Genomic DNA, 13624 nt, shown 5'->3' with positions numbered 1-13624 from the left:
CCCCCCCCCCCCCCCCCGCCTGCAAGGCACCTGCCGAGCCTTCTCATTCACCTTCCATGCTCCAGGCCAGCAGTGCTCAAAGTGTGGTCTGTGGACCTCTCTGGGTCCCTGAGGCCCTTTCACGGGGTCTGTGCAGTCAAAAACTATTTTCATAATAATACTAACACTTTGTTTTCCCTTTTCACTCTGTTGATGTTTGCACTGGTGGCTCAAAAGCCGTGGTGGGTAAAACCTCTGTCTTGACAGATATCAAGGCAGTGACGCCATAGTGTAGTAATCGTTGTGTTCCACAGTGTCCTTGCGGTGTACAAAACCAGCCAGTTTCACATCAAGAACACTATTGATGAAGCAGCAGAAATTACTCATTCTATTTAAATTATGTCTTGATCCCTGTGTGCAAATGTGATTGTGCCATGCAGCGAGATAGGAAGTCTGCAGAAAGCACATTTGCTGCATGCTGAAAGCCGTGGTGGCTCAAGGGAGAGCCCTTGAGTGAGTTGTAAGCAAAACTAGTTGGTTTTTCCATGGAACACTGTATCTACTTGAAAGCACAACGGAAAGACGTGGGTATTAAAGAGATTTTTTCAAAAGTCATGATCAGTGCTGCACTGTGCTGTGAACTCAGCTGGTAAACAAATAATGTCACCCTTTGCTAATTTTCTTGTTTTGAAAAATACAGATTTTTTTCATAAAAACATGCTATGTTACATGTAATGGGTTTCTTATTTTTGAATCATTTAATAATTTAAAATTTCCTCATTTCTAATACAGTAAATATTAATAGATCTAACCCACATACAGAAGACTCTTTAGGATCCTCAAAATGTTTTAAGCATGTAAGGGGGGTCTTGAGACCAAATAGTTTGAGAACCTAACACTTGAAGCTCTAGTTCATGGTGCCATCTTCCTCACATGCTGTGGGCTTCTGTGCCACAGCTGGTTTGACCTTCACCTCTAATGGAATTGCTTACCTCTGTATATTCCAATTAAATTCTTGTCCTCAACAGATACTCAACTTCTAATAAAATTTATGACTTGTACCTGGAAAAAAAAAATTCCTGTCCTCATGTGCATCTTCCCAGTGTTCTGCATATCTGCCAAGTAATTGCATGCTCTTCAAAACCCAGCCCCTTGACATCCATGTGCATCTTTGGTTTTTAGAGATCCCACAGATGTGTCTTCAGAGAGTGACAGTGCCATGACCTCCAGCACCGTGAGCAAGCTTGCCGAAGCCCGGAGGACAACTTACCTCTCGGGGAGATGGGTCTGTGACGATCACAACGGGGACACCAGCATTAGCATTACAGGGCCTTGGATTAGCCTTCCCAACAATGGGGACTACTCTGCCTACTACAGTTGGGTGGAAGAGAAGAAAACCACGCAGGGACCTGGTGAGAAGCAAGATAGTCTTTGAAAACTTTTATAAATATGTTTTTTTAATTGAGGTAAAATTTATATAACAAAACGAACAGTTTTAGAGGAAGCAATTCAGTGGCATTTAGTGCATTCACAGTGTTGTGCAACCATCACCTCTGTCTAGATCCAAAGCATTTTTTTTCACTCCAAACAAAAACTCTGGGGCTTGAAGCAGTCACTCGCATTCCCACCTCTTCCCAGCCCTTGGGAACCACTGTTATGCTTTGTGTCTCTATAGGTGTCTCTTCTGGATATTTCATATAAATGGGATCATACAATATGTGGCCTTTTGTGTCTGGCTTTCTTTAGCATAATGTTTTCAAGGTTCATCCACATTGTAGCATGTATCAGCATTTCATTCTTTCTATGACTGAATAATACTCCATTGCATGAATATGCCACATTTTATCAGTGGATGGACTGAAAACATGTATTTTTTTGAGACATTTCACCTTTTTGGGGTCAATATTGTTTTATTTATATAAAAAGATCTATTTAAAGAGTGTATTTAGCCTGTTGGGTCCCATTTTTATAAGTTTCTAACTTTGTAAAGAACTTTTTTATCAGTCCTAAATGGAGATTGAAATACCCCAGTAGAAAAACCCTTTACAACTTCAGTAGCTTCTCTTTGGTGGAGAAAGATTATTCATGTAGTCATCCAGCAAGTATTTAGTGAGTATGTGCTTTCTGTCATGCACAGTGCAGGTGCTACAAAGGTGATGTCACCAAGACAAGTATAGCCCTTTGCCTTTCTGTGGAGAGGAAGGGAAGCAAGTAATGATCAAAGGCATCATACACTGAGTATGGGCTATGGATGACGGAACCAGCACCTTCAGGGATGGGGCTACAGAGGAAGGAACTATTTCTCTATAGGGTAGTCAGGGCAGGCCTCTCTGAGGAGGTGACATTTAAGTTGGGCATTAACTGTTTGGATAAATAATACATTATCAGGTCCAAGCAGCTCAGACATCAGTTTCATTTGTGCTGGCTCCATTTTGGCCCATTTGCTTAGCTTACATTCCACTCAGCAAAAATCATAAACAATGAAATATTAATGTCTGACCATGGACCTTTTATTACTAAAGAGTAAAGCATAGCCATCAATAATGCATTGACAAAGCCACAAATCACAAAAATCCAGGTTCATTAATATTTTTGTTGAAATTAAAGCTGTTTGTGTATGGCTTTTTTTTTTTTACATCTTTATTGGAGTATAATTGGTTTACAGTGGTGTGTTGGTTTCTGCTTTATAACAAAGTGGATCAGTTATACATATACATATGTTCCCATATCTCTTCCTTCTTGCATCACCCTCCCTCCCACCCTCCCTATCCCACCCCTCTAGGTGGTCACAAAGCACCGAGCTGATCTCCCTGTGCTATGCGGCTGCTTCCCACTAGCTATCTGTTTTACATTTGGTAGTGTATATATGTCCGTGCCACTCTCTCGCTTTGTCACAGCTTACCCTTCCCCCTCCCCATATCCTCAAGTCCATTCTCTGGTAGGTCTGTGTCTTTATTCCTGTCTTACCCCTAGGTTCTTCATGACAGTTTTTTTTCTTAAATTCCATATATATGTGTTAGCATACGGTATTTGTCTTTCTTTTTCTGGCTTACTTCACTCTGTATGACAGACTCTAGGTCCATCCACCTTATTACACATAGCTCAATTTCATTTCTTTTTGTGGCTGAGTAATATTCCATTCTATATATGTGCCACATCTTCTTTATCCATTCATCCAATGATGGACACTTAGGTTGTTTCCATCTCCAGGCTATTATAAATATAGCTGCAGTGAACATTTTGGTACATGACTCTTTTTGAATTATGATTTTCTCAGAGTATATGCCCAGTAGTGGGATTGCTGGGTCATATGGTAGTTCTATTTGTAGTTTTTTAAGGAACCTCCATACTGTTCTCCATAGTGGCTGTACCAATTCACATTCCCACCAGCAGTGCAAGAGTGTTCCCTTTTCTCCACACCCTCTCCAGCATTTACTATTTGTAGATTTTTTGATGATGGCCATTCTGACTGGTGTGAGGTGATTTGCATTTCTCTAAGGATTAGTGATTTTGAGCATTCTTTTATGTGTTTATTGGCAATCTCTGTGTTTGTTGGCAGTCTGTATATCTTCTTTGGAGAAATGTCTATTTAGGTCTTCTGCCCATTTTTGGATTGGGTTGTTTGTTTTTTTGTTATTGAGCTGCATGAGCTGCTTATAAATTTTGGAGATTAATCCTTTGTCAGTTGCTTCATTTGCAAATATTTTCTCCCATTCTGAGGGTTGTCTTTTGGTCTTGTTTATGGTTTCCTTTGCTGTGCAAAAGCTTTGAAGTTTCATTAGGTCCCATTTGTTTATTTTTGTTTTTATTTCCATTTCTCTAGGAGGTGGGTCAAAAAGGATCTTGCTGTGATTTATGTCATAGAGTGTTCTGCCTATGTTTTCCTCTAAGAGTTTGATAGTTTCTGGCCTTACATTTAGGTCTTTAATCCATTTTGAGCTTATTTTTGTGTATGGTGTTAGGGAGTGATCTAATCTCATACTTTTACATGTACCTGTCCAGTTTTCCCAGCACCACTTATTGAAGAGGCTGTCCTTTCTCCACTGTACATTCCTCCCTCCTTTATCAAAGATAAGGTGACCATATGTGCATGGGTTTATCTCTGGGCTTTCTATCCTGTTCCATTGATCTATATTTCTGTTTTTGTGCCAGTACCATACTGTCTTGATTAGGCTCTTGTTTTTATACTTTAGATATGGAGCATAATAACCCTGCTTACACGATTAGTGCTGCGTTGTGCTATGCGACTCAGCTGGTCAACATTTTGTCTCATATACTCGACGTAAACCTTCCCAAAAAGCTGTGCAACAGGCAAGTAATTGAAGACGGTGATGTCATCTTTATCACGGCTCTCTTATGTTCCTATTGTGTTCTTTATTCTAATTAAAACAAAAACAAGAATTTAAGTATTATCAAGAGAGAAAAGGTCTGACCACGAAATACTGAGATTGATTTCATAAGCCAATGTGCAAATTTGTGTCATTATCTTAAAATTGCATATGACGTCTTTGAAAAGACCGTGGAATTCTCCCATGTGAAAAGATAATTTAAGGGAAAACCAGGATATTCAGAGGGCATGCTTATGTGTAAGAACTGGATAAATTGTAACACTTTGATTTTTTTTTTTTAATGAAAAACACGTGGTTTAAAGTTTTTTAAAATTGTAAAGGTTTATAGTCCACGCAGTTCCTACGAAGACCTTCCTGTCTCCCTCCAGTTATCCTTGCATTTCAAGTAAATATTAATGTGTGTTATTACCACTACCACCACCCCCCTTTAAACACAAAAGGTATCATGCTAAACTAAGGTGTTTTGCACCTTTTTAAATTTATTATTTATTTATGAAGATTTGTTGAGCACCTGCTATGTGCTAGGCACTGTTCTAGGCACTGAGGGGTACAGTGGTGATGAAAACGTAACCTCTGCCCTTCTAACACTTAACTTTAACGGAGAGACACATGATAAACGAACAGTACGTCAGGTGGTGATGAGTGCTCGGGAGACCATTAGAGCAGATGAAAGAGCGGGCCTGTAAGGTCAAGGAAGGGTTTACCACGTCTGACTGGGTAGGTGTGGAATCACATGTCAACCTGGGGGAGGCCAGGAGCAGGCCACAGGGATCCCTGGGGAAGGAGAAGGGCAGGTGCAGAGCCCAGGGTGAGAGAACGAGGCAGCAGGGACAGGAGGCTGTAGATTCTGTGGCGCCTTATAGGGCCATCGTTGGCTTTCAGCTGTCACTCTGCCTAACGTGGATAGTAGCAAAGTTTTCGTTTGTACAGATGTACCAAGATCATACTGGTCTGCTCTGTCCCCAGTTTATACTTCAAGGAATAATCTGTACATTCTTTGTTTTATTAGTGTGCAAGCATTTGTGTAGAGTGAGTTTTCAGAAGTAGGATTGCTTGGTCAAAAGATATGTGCGTTTGTAATTTTATGGATGTGGTGAAATTGCTATGAGAGCAGTAGTTCATCCTTAGAAGAGTTTCTGTTACGTGCAATTTATTAAGAGCAAAGGACATGGGGTATGTTTTGTACTGAACTGTAGTATAAAGCATACTCTTCAAAATGAACATTTTAACATAGAATTTCTTTAGAAATCACAGCTTTACAAATCGTACATTATTTTACAGTGAATTTTGTGGAGAAAACCTCAGCAAACAGAAATTTACTCGAGCAGTGAAGAAACTAAATACAAATATTCTTTACCTGTGCTTTTCTCAGGTATGGAAAATAACGCTGTGAGCTAATTTTTAATTTGTTACATGGTTGAAAATATTAATCAGTTTTTTTCTTTTTCTAGCATGTAAATTTAGATCAATTACAACCACTGCATACTCTCAGGAATCTAATGTACTTGGTCAGTCCGAACGCTGAACACCTAGGCAGGTAAGAAGGGTGTTTGTTACTTTTCTCTAAGTGGTGGTGTTATGACGACTTTTAAGTAGAGTTGCTGTATGTGTGGGCATAGAACAGGGGCCTGATCCCAAGCTCCAAACTCTCCAGAAGGGACAAAGATAACACAGTCCTGTATGGAAGGAAACAAAATCATATTTGATTCCTTATGGTCCTTACATAATCATTTCTCAGAGGAAATTAGTATCAAACATTTTTAACACCTAAAACAGAATAGAAGAACTCTTATATTCCTGGAGTAGGGACTTCTTGTGCTGTCCCTGAAGACCAAAATCTGTTACTTTGAATCCACATCTGATTCTTCCTTAGCTCCGCCTAGTGTCTCTCCTGATTCTTGGGCATTTTCTTTTGTGCCTGTTCATTCTTTCCCATCATAACAATTCTGCACAATTTTCTTTTTGTCACTGAGTCCATCTGGCCACCATTTGTTGGAGATAAAGGGTATGAGAAGTTTATGAGATGAACTAGTTTGAAATCCATTATCTTAAAAACAGGAGTAAGTAACAAAAAAGACCAACCAGGACTGGTCTATGGGATCTTTTTAGTCTCTCAGCCCTTAAAAGCATGACATAGATGAGGCTTATCTTTGGGACCAAACAAGACCCATTCTCTGTGTGCTTATCTTTTTCCCTTGCTCTGAGCAGTCTCTCTATACATTTCTGTAGATATGACTCGGTTAATGTATTTGAACTTTTGAAAGAGAAGAAAGAAAGTTCTTTTGGGACTCCCTTCCCCATCATTCATTTTCTTTGACACTGGAACCGTGGCTCAAGGGGAGACCCCCCTCCATGTTTCAGTGAATTTATCCTTGGTAATCTGCCCTTAATCTTGTTTTGTGTTTCTTCTCTTCCTCAACACCCCCCCCCATTTAAAACCATAGTTAACTTTTCTGGGACACAGACCCCTCTGGGAAAGGCTGTGAAATCTCTCCAGGAAACTGCACACACACCTAGAATTTCGTGCCATTTTAGAGGGAATTCATTCTCCTCACCCCAAATCCCATTTATTAGTTTATAAGCCTCAGAAACCTGTTAGAAATCCATCCCATTTTTAGTGGTTGATTCCTGTGAATTTGCTTGCCATCCTCTCTATACATTATTTATAAAGCATTCCACATTAGGAAATTTATCCTTAATAATAACAGCCAATATTTATTGAGCCAATATTTATTGACACTGTGCCAGCTGCTTTACCTGCATAAGATCAACCTGATAGATGGGAGAAAAGCAATGAATAAAATTCAGTTCCCATTAATAATTAAAGGAAAACAATTAGCAAATTAAAAATAGGTTATTAATAAAGGATACTTACTACAAACCTACAGCAAAAACTACTATACTTAATCACATGTTACTTACATTGATATTTACAGTCAGAAAAAGCCAAGAATGCCTACTATCACTGCTATGTTAACATTGCTGTGGAGGCCTAGCCAAGGCAAAAGATTTTTACAAAGAAGTAAGGTGTGTTTATATTGGAAAGAAGGTGAGATTGGTAGATGGTGTGATTATTGAACTGGTTATCCAAGAGAACTAAGACACTCTTAGAAATGATAGTTCAGTATGGTGCCTAGATACAAGCTCAATGTACAAAGACCAATTGCTTTCTTATATGCCAACAACAACTAGTTAGAAAATGTAATGGAAAAAAGGTCCCCTTTATTGTAGCAACAAAAAATATAAATTATATAAGAATAATCCTTACAAAATATTTGTAAACCTGTATAAAGAAAATACGAAACTTAAAAAAAAAAATATTCAACATGTATTTCCTGAATGTCTGTCAGGCACTGTATGAGGTATGGGACTGAATGAAAGTAAGCCCGATGCCGCGAAGACCCTTAGGATTTTCTAGGATGGGAAGCCTCAGTATGGTAAAAATGCCACTTCTGCCCAAAAGGAAACCTGATCAGAATTTCAACAGATATTTCATGGAACTTTGTTAAGCTGATTCCAAAGTTCAACTAGAAGCACAGTCTGAAAGGAAATTTTGAAAAAGAATAATAAGGGATGGGCTTGGCCCCTTTTAAAACATAGTATAAAGGTAATTAAAACCTTTATTATCTGCCGTTAGCATGCAAATAGGTGGAGCAGTTAGAGGAAGAAAATAAAGAGGCCAAAAACAGGCCCTTGTGTGCGTAGGAATATAATAGATGATAGGGTGGCATGTTGAATCGGATAATAGCAGCTCAGTGGTGGTGGGCCAGTTGGGTATTTATGTGGGGAAAAGTTGGAATCATACTGCATTCCATATGTAAAAATAAATTCCAGATGATATGAAAGACCCTATTACTTTATTTTTTAATAAAACCTGTAAAATAACTAGGAGAAAAGACGATTTTTATAATCACAGGGTGGGGAGGGAATTCCCAAGCAAGCTACAAAACCCAAAAACCAGAAAGGAAAGGAGTTACACATTTTACTGTGTCAAAACAAAATGTCTCTGGTAAAAGATACCATAAACAAAGTTAAAAGACAGCAACAGGTATGTTTTGCAACCTTTATAATAGACAACGGATTAAAGTCTAGACTACTTAAAATCTTTCAAATCCATAAAAGAAAGATAAACCTAATAGAAAAATAGACAAAGGATTCAGGCAGGCATTTCACACAAAAGAAGTGCAAGTAGTCAGTATTCAAATGGAAAAAAATCTTCAGCCTCAGTCAAGAATAAAGAAATGCTCTTCTAAACAGCTTTCTAGTTTTCAGCCATCAGTTTGGCAAAAATCGAAAGGATTGATGATAACCCAGTGTTGCTGGTTGTTTAGGAAAACAAACACCTTTCTTTTAGGGCTGGATTTCTTTGGTGGGTCTGAAGTTTTCTTTGGGCTGCCCTCAAGTCAGCTCTCCATTTAGAGGGCTCTGTCCGACAGGAGTACACCTGCATAGCCAGGCTGTAGAGTTCATGTCTGTGAGCCAGGAGGTCAGGAGGTAAGCCTCAGGAGGCCCCTTTCACACCTGCCTCAGTCAGGATCAAGGCTTTAGAGAGGCTGTTAATAAACCTGGGTGGGACTTCCTGCTTCCATTGAGACCAGCTGAACTGAGGATCCCATCCTGAATGCAACATTAGCTTTTGTTTTCTTTGAAATAAATTAAAACTTACAGAAAAATTGCAAAAAAATAAAAATAGTACAAAGACACATATACCCTTTCCTGGTATTTTTACCATGTTTGCTTATCATTTGTGCAGTTTCTCTGTCTCTCTTCATAAATACACATACATACCCCCAAAACTTTTTTTCTGAACCCTATGAGGATAAGTTACATACATCATGGCTGTTGACCCTTAAATACTTCAATATGTATTTTTTTTAATAGGGGTATTTTCTTGCTTTTAACCACAGTACAGTTACCAACATCAGCAAATTTAACATCGATACAATACTGCCATATGCACAATTTGTCAGTGGACCAAAAATGTCCTTTATAGCACCTCACCCCAAGTACAGGGTCCAGTCTTGAGTTGGATGTTGTGTTTAGTTGCTATGTTTCTTTAACCTTCAAATCTGGAACATTTTCACAGCCTCGTTTGTTTTTCATGACATTACTGTTTTATCCTTCTTTTTTAATAGAACTTTTATTCTGATGTTTCCTTGAAATGAGATCAGGTTATACATTCCAGGCTGGAATGCTGCCTAGGTGAATGTCTCCTGGGTATCACATCCAGAGGCCCACAGTGGCCATCTGTCCCTCATTGGTGATGCTAATTTGATCAACCAGCCAAGGTGCTTTCTACCTTCTCCTCTGTACAATTCCTATATTTTTCCTTCCTTGCAACTAATAAGCAGTCAGTTGGGAGACACTTTGAGACCATGCAGTTATCCTCATCAGAATTTCCCCCTGGATTTAATATCTATTGATGTTTCTTACCTGATCCAGTCTTTAGCATGATTAACACATCATTTTTTTTTTTTTTTTTTTTTTTCTTTTGACTAATGTAATTTCAAAGAAGAGATGAGGGTAAATGATGTTTCAAGACACTACAACTATAATACATGAAAATGTATATGATTTCTATTGATGACAAAAATCACAGGTATTGCTAATAATACTGCTTGGGTTTCCTAATGGGCCACCTTGCCCTCGGCATGTGGGATCCTCCCGGACCGGGGCACGAACCCGTGTCCCCTGCATCGGCAGGCGAACTCTCAACCACTACGCCACCAGGGAAGCCCCTAACACATCATTTTTATCCAAAGTTTATAGTTTACAGTAGAGCTCACTCTTGAGGTTGTATATTCTATCATATAATATTTTTGAAATATTTTGCAAAAGAGACTTCTTAAAAGCCAAAAAGAACATTTTGTTGCCTTAATCGATGAGAATAACCCCCTACAGCATCATGAAAAAATGAGTACTCTTGGCTTCAGAGTCCTGAATAAAAAGATATCAATTATTCAGCTAAACTGAAAACTGAAGGAATGATTTGAAAATCTTTATTCCCAAAGCCATTAAGTGAAAAGACTTAATTCTTTTGCTAGTTAATTTTGTGTGGGGTGTGTGTGTGGCTTGGGGTATGCTGGGCAGATAATAGATCTCTAAGCTAGAAGTGATAGGACAGAGGCTTAGTGGAGAAACGTCTTCTGCTCTCACAGGTCCTTAGAAATGTAGGTTACTCATTGGAACTAAAATTGTTCAGACACTTTGGGAATCATTTACTAGTTTTTTCTTTTTTTTTTTTTTAACGTCTTGATTGGAGTATAATTGTTTGACAGTGGTGTGGTAGTTTCTGGTTTATAGCAAAGTGAATCAGCTATACATATATATATATATCCCCTCCCTCTTGTGCTTCCCTCCCTCCCTCCCTACAGTTTTTTCATTAGGGCACCTTCTCCGGACCAGCCGGACTCTGCCCCATGCAGTTCCAAGCAGAGAACTGGAGTCCCCGTGGCTTCTGGCAGGGAGCTCTGCCTGGAGGGAGTGTCATTTCCCTCCCATGTATCACTCCTGCCTGTTTCCTGGGAAAACCCTTAAAGAGAGGGCCTGGAGGTGATGGCAGTCTCATGCCGAGAGGGACCCCAAGAGGAGATCTGGCAGCATCAAATAAGAACAGAAAACAGGCTGTGCTTCTTGGGCTGGCAGCAAGGAAGTGACTGCAGTGGAGAGCAGACCTGGGTCTATGAGGGAGCCTGGGGGGTTTGGGAGATGAAACCTGGCAGTAGATGCTGAGGCCCCCTGGACAGTGAAGCTGAACAGAACAGAATCCAAGAGCTTTGTGTTCAGGAAAAGAGGGAGCCCAGCTAAGGCACTTACATTGTGACCGTGTTTTGGTAGGCAGCTGCCATGAGGAGAGGGGTGGAGGCAGCTCTCAGCAAGCTAGTGGGGGTGGAGGGAGGCTGACCGGAAGAGGTGGGACCCCGGCGAGGAGGAGGGGCGGGTGCAGTGAGGGCCTGAGCTGGGGGGACACAGGGTGGAAAGGGGGCTTATTTGGTCATAGCAGGCAGGACCGTGAGGGAGGAGGGGAAGAGCCTCTGCTGGCTTGTGTTTTGAGACTGGTTGGCTCAGACATCTGAGAGGCCAACAGGGACTCCAGTGCCTGGAACAGAAATGCTGGCTATATGCTATTGCTGTGTTTTAGCTGGGAAGCAGGGTTGTCTTGGAAGAATGAAGGTTGCTTGACCCTGGGAAAAGTGAGTCAGAAGGTACAGGTCTGGGGAGGTGCACTGGAGGCCAACGCTAGGCTTTTATCATCATAAAGGCTGCAGAGAAGTTTGGACCATAGACTAAAATGACAGGCTGTACAATTCTAAGTTATTTCTCATGTCTGTTGTTTTTGCTAATGTCTGTCATTTTCCCCAAAGTAACTGTCAGTGAAACTCTTAAGTGAACCAAGGCATTGTGTCCTTATCTTGGGGACAACAAGGGGGGGGGCTGCTGGAGTGATGTGGTCCCACCCTGTAGCTGGCCGCAGGGAACCCCTCTGGAGGGGCAGTAGGTGGGGTGACAGCCCACCCAAAGGAAATGCAGCCTGGCTCCCCTGAGGCAGGAGCTAGAAAGGGGGCATGGAAGAGCAGCAGGGGCTGTGTGGAGTTTGCTCACAAGGGTTCCACAGTGGCACTGAGGGGTGGTCACAGGGGATGAGGCCTGACTTGGAGGTGATGATGTCATTAGGGACCTTTGGGAAATAAAAATAGTTTTCTCCTGAAATATAGCGCAGAAATATGCACTATTCCAGATGAATATGTTCTAAATAGTTGTATCTCATTCAATGCTATAAATGTGTCCCTAGAAAATTATGTAATGATATCTTAAAATGCGTGCAGGAGCTTGTTATTGACACTAATCCAAGGAAGCTTTGCTAACATGCATACAACCCTATCATTTAGCCCCTGTGAGTCTTAAGAGTTTAATAATTGGGGGCTTCCATGAGGCAGAGAACACCTGTACAATTTTATTGTTTCACTGATATGCCTGTGTATGCATCAAGTGACTGTTTTTGTCAGAATTCTCTCATTGGCATGCATGGATACTGTGGTGGTTTGAAACAGGAAATCGTATGTTGGACCAGCATGCCTAGTCTCAGCAGATGGGTTTTTTCCATCCAGGGTCTTCCCAAGTAGGTTGAGTTGAGGGAAAGTGTGGTGTGGTGGTTTTTTCATTACTTGGATGGCCATTATTATTTAGGTAAAGAAAAGCTCCATTCTAGACCAGTCGTGGGTATGGTGACGGCTCTGGGCCTGCCGCGTCCCATCGGGTCTTATGTTGCGAGAGGGGTGCTTGTCTTAAAGGGGCCCTCCCTGTCTGCGCACAGGTCGGGACCCTTTGAAGTGAGAGCAGATCTGGAGGAATCCATGGAGTTTGTGGATCCTGGAGTTGCTGGAGAATCAGACGAGAGTGGAGATGAGCACGTAAGTGACGAGGAAACCGACCTGGGCACCGACTGGGAGAACCTGCCCAGCCCCCGGTTCTGTGACATTCCTTCCCAGCCCGTGGAAGTCTCCGAGAGCCAGAGCACCCAGGCGTCCCCGCCCATTGCGAGCAGCAGTGCTGGTGGGATGATCTCCTCTGCCGCGGCCTCCGTCACCTCCTGGTTTAAAGCTTACACTGGACACCGTTAACGAGCAGGAACTGAGGCGCACCTGATGGGCCTGGAGAAAGCTCTTCCTCCACGCCCTAGTAAACATCATGTGTTTAGCTAAGATAGTGCCTGGAACAGAAAGAGGTTAAGCTGTTGGGTTTTTTTAAAACAGGGAGACGAGCATTTCTCTTTGTCGATTGGGCCGTGGTGGTGACTGACATGCTTATGATAATTAACAGAACAGAGGGGTCACAGGCCCTTCTCCCAGACCAGTGCCAGTGGAGGAAGGCCCTGTGTGCATGGCCAGTTCTTTTGAGGCAGAAACACACAGAACCCCTTCCAACCACAGGCCGTTGGTCCCACAGACGCGGCTGCCATGGTGATCCCTGTGATGCTAAGACTGTTCCTAAACACTTTGCTTCAGAGGTTGAATCACAAGGAAGTGATTCCTGATGGTTAGGATTTGAAAGATAAAAACTGTTTACTATGAGTTTGTTTTTATGCCATTATTTTTTGTACAGAGAACAAGCAGGCAGTTTGAAACACTTGTTTTCTTTATAATTTGGTCACGCTTGGTTTTTAGGTCAAGGATTTTTGTCTTGTTTTCAAAGGGTAGGGGTTTCTTTTGGTGGGGGAGAGGTAGTTTAAAAAATGCTTTCCCTTGTGCCGCTCTCTTGTGGCCTGTTGGACATTCCTGTTTGTTTTCTCCCCACAG

The 13624-nt window shown here is 41.3% G+C and overlaps 1 protein-coding gene across 1 annotated transcript in view; it reads left to right on the top strand.

Annotated features, from left to right (window-relative positions):
* The window catches only part of ATG14 (autophagy related 14), a 36598-nt gene extending 23649 nt beyond the window's left edge, over positions 1–12949 (top strand). The window contains exons 5-9 of the mRNA XM_007445997.1: positions 1162–1391; positions 4173–4290; positions 5610–5700; positions 5780–5865; positions 12643–12949. Coding sequence (XP_007446059.1) covers positions 1162–1391; positions 4173–4290; positions 5610–5700; positions 5780–5865; positions 12643–12949 — 832 coding nt within the window. The remainder of the gene's footprint in view (positions 1–1161; positions 1392–4172; positions 4291–5609; positions 5701–5779; positions 5866–12642) is intronic.
* Positions 12950–13624: the final 675 nt, after the last annotated feature.

Source organism: Lipotes vexillifer, unplaced genomic scaffold (assembly GCF_000442215.2).
Source record: "Lipotes vexillifer unplaced genomic scaffold, Lipotes_vexillifer_v1.1 scaffold43, whole genome shotgun sequence".
Taxonomy (NCBI): domain Eukaryota; kingdom Metazoa; phylum Chordata; class Mammalia; order Artiodactyla; family Lipotidae; genus Lipotes; species Lipotes vexillifer.
This window is presented reverse-complemented; position numbering and strand designations above follow the sequence as displayed.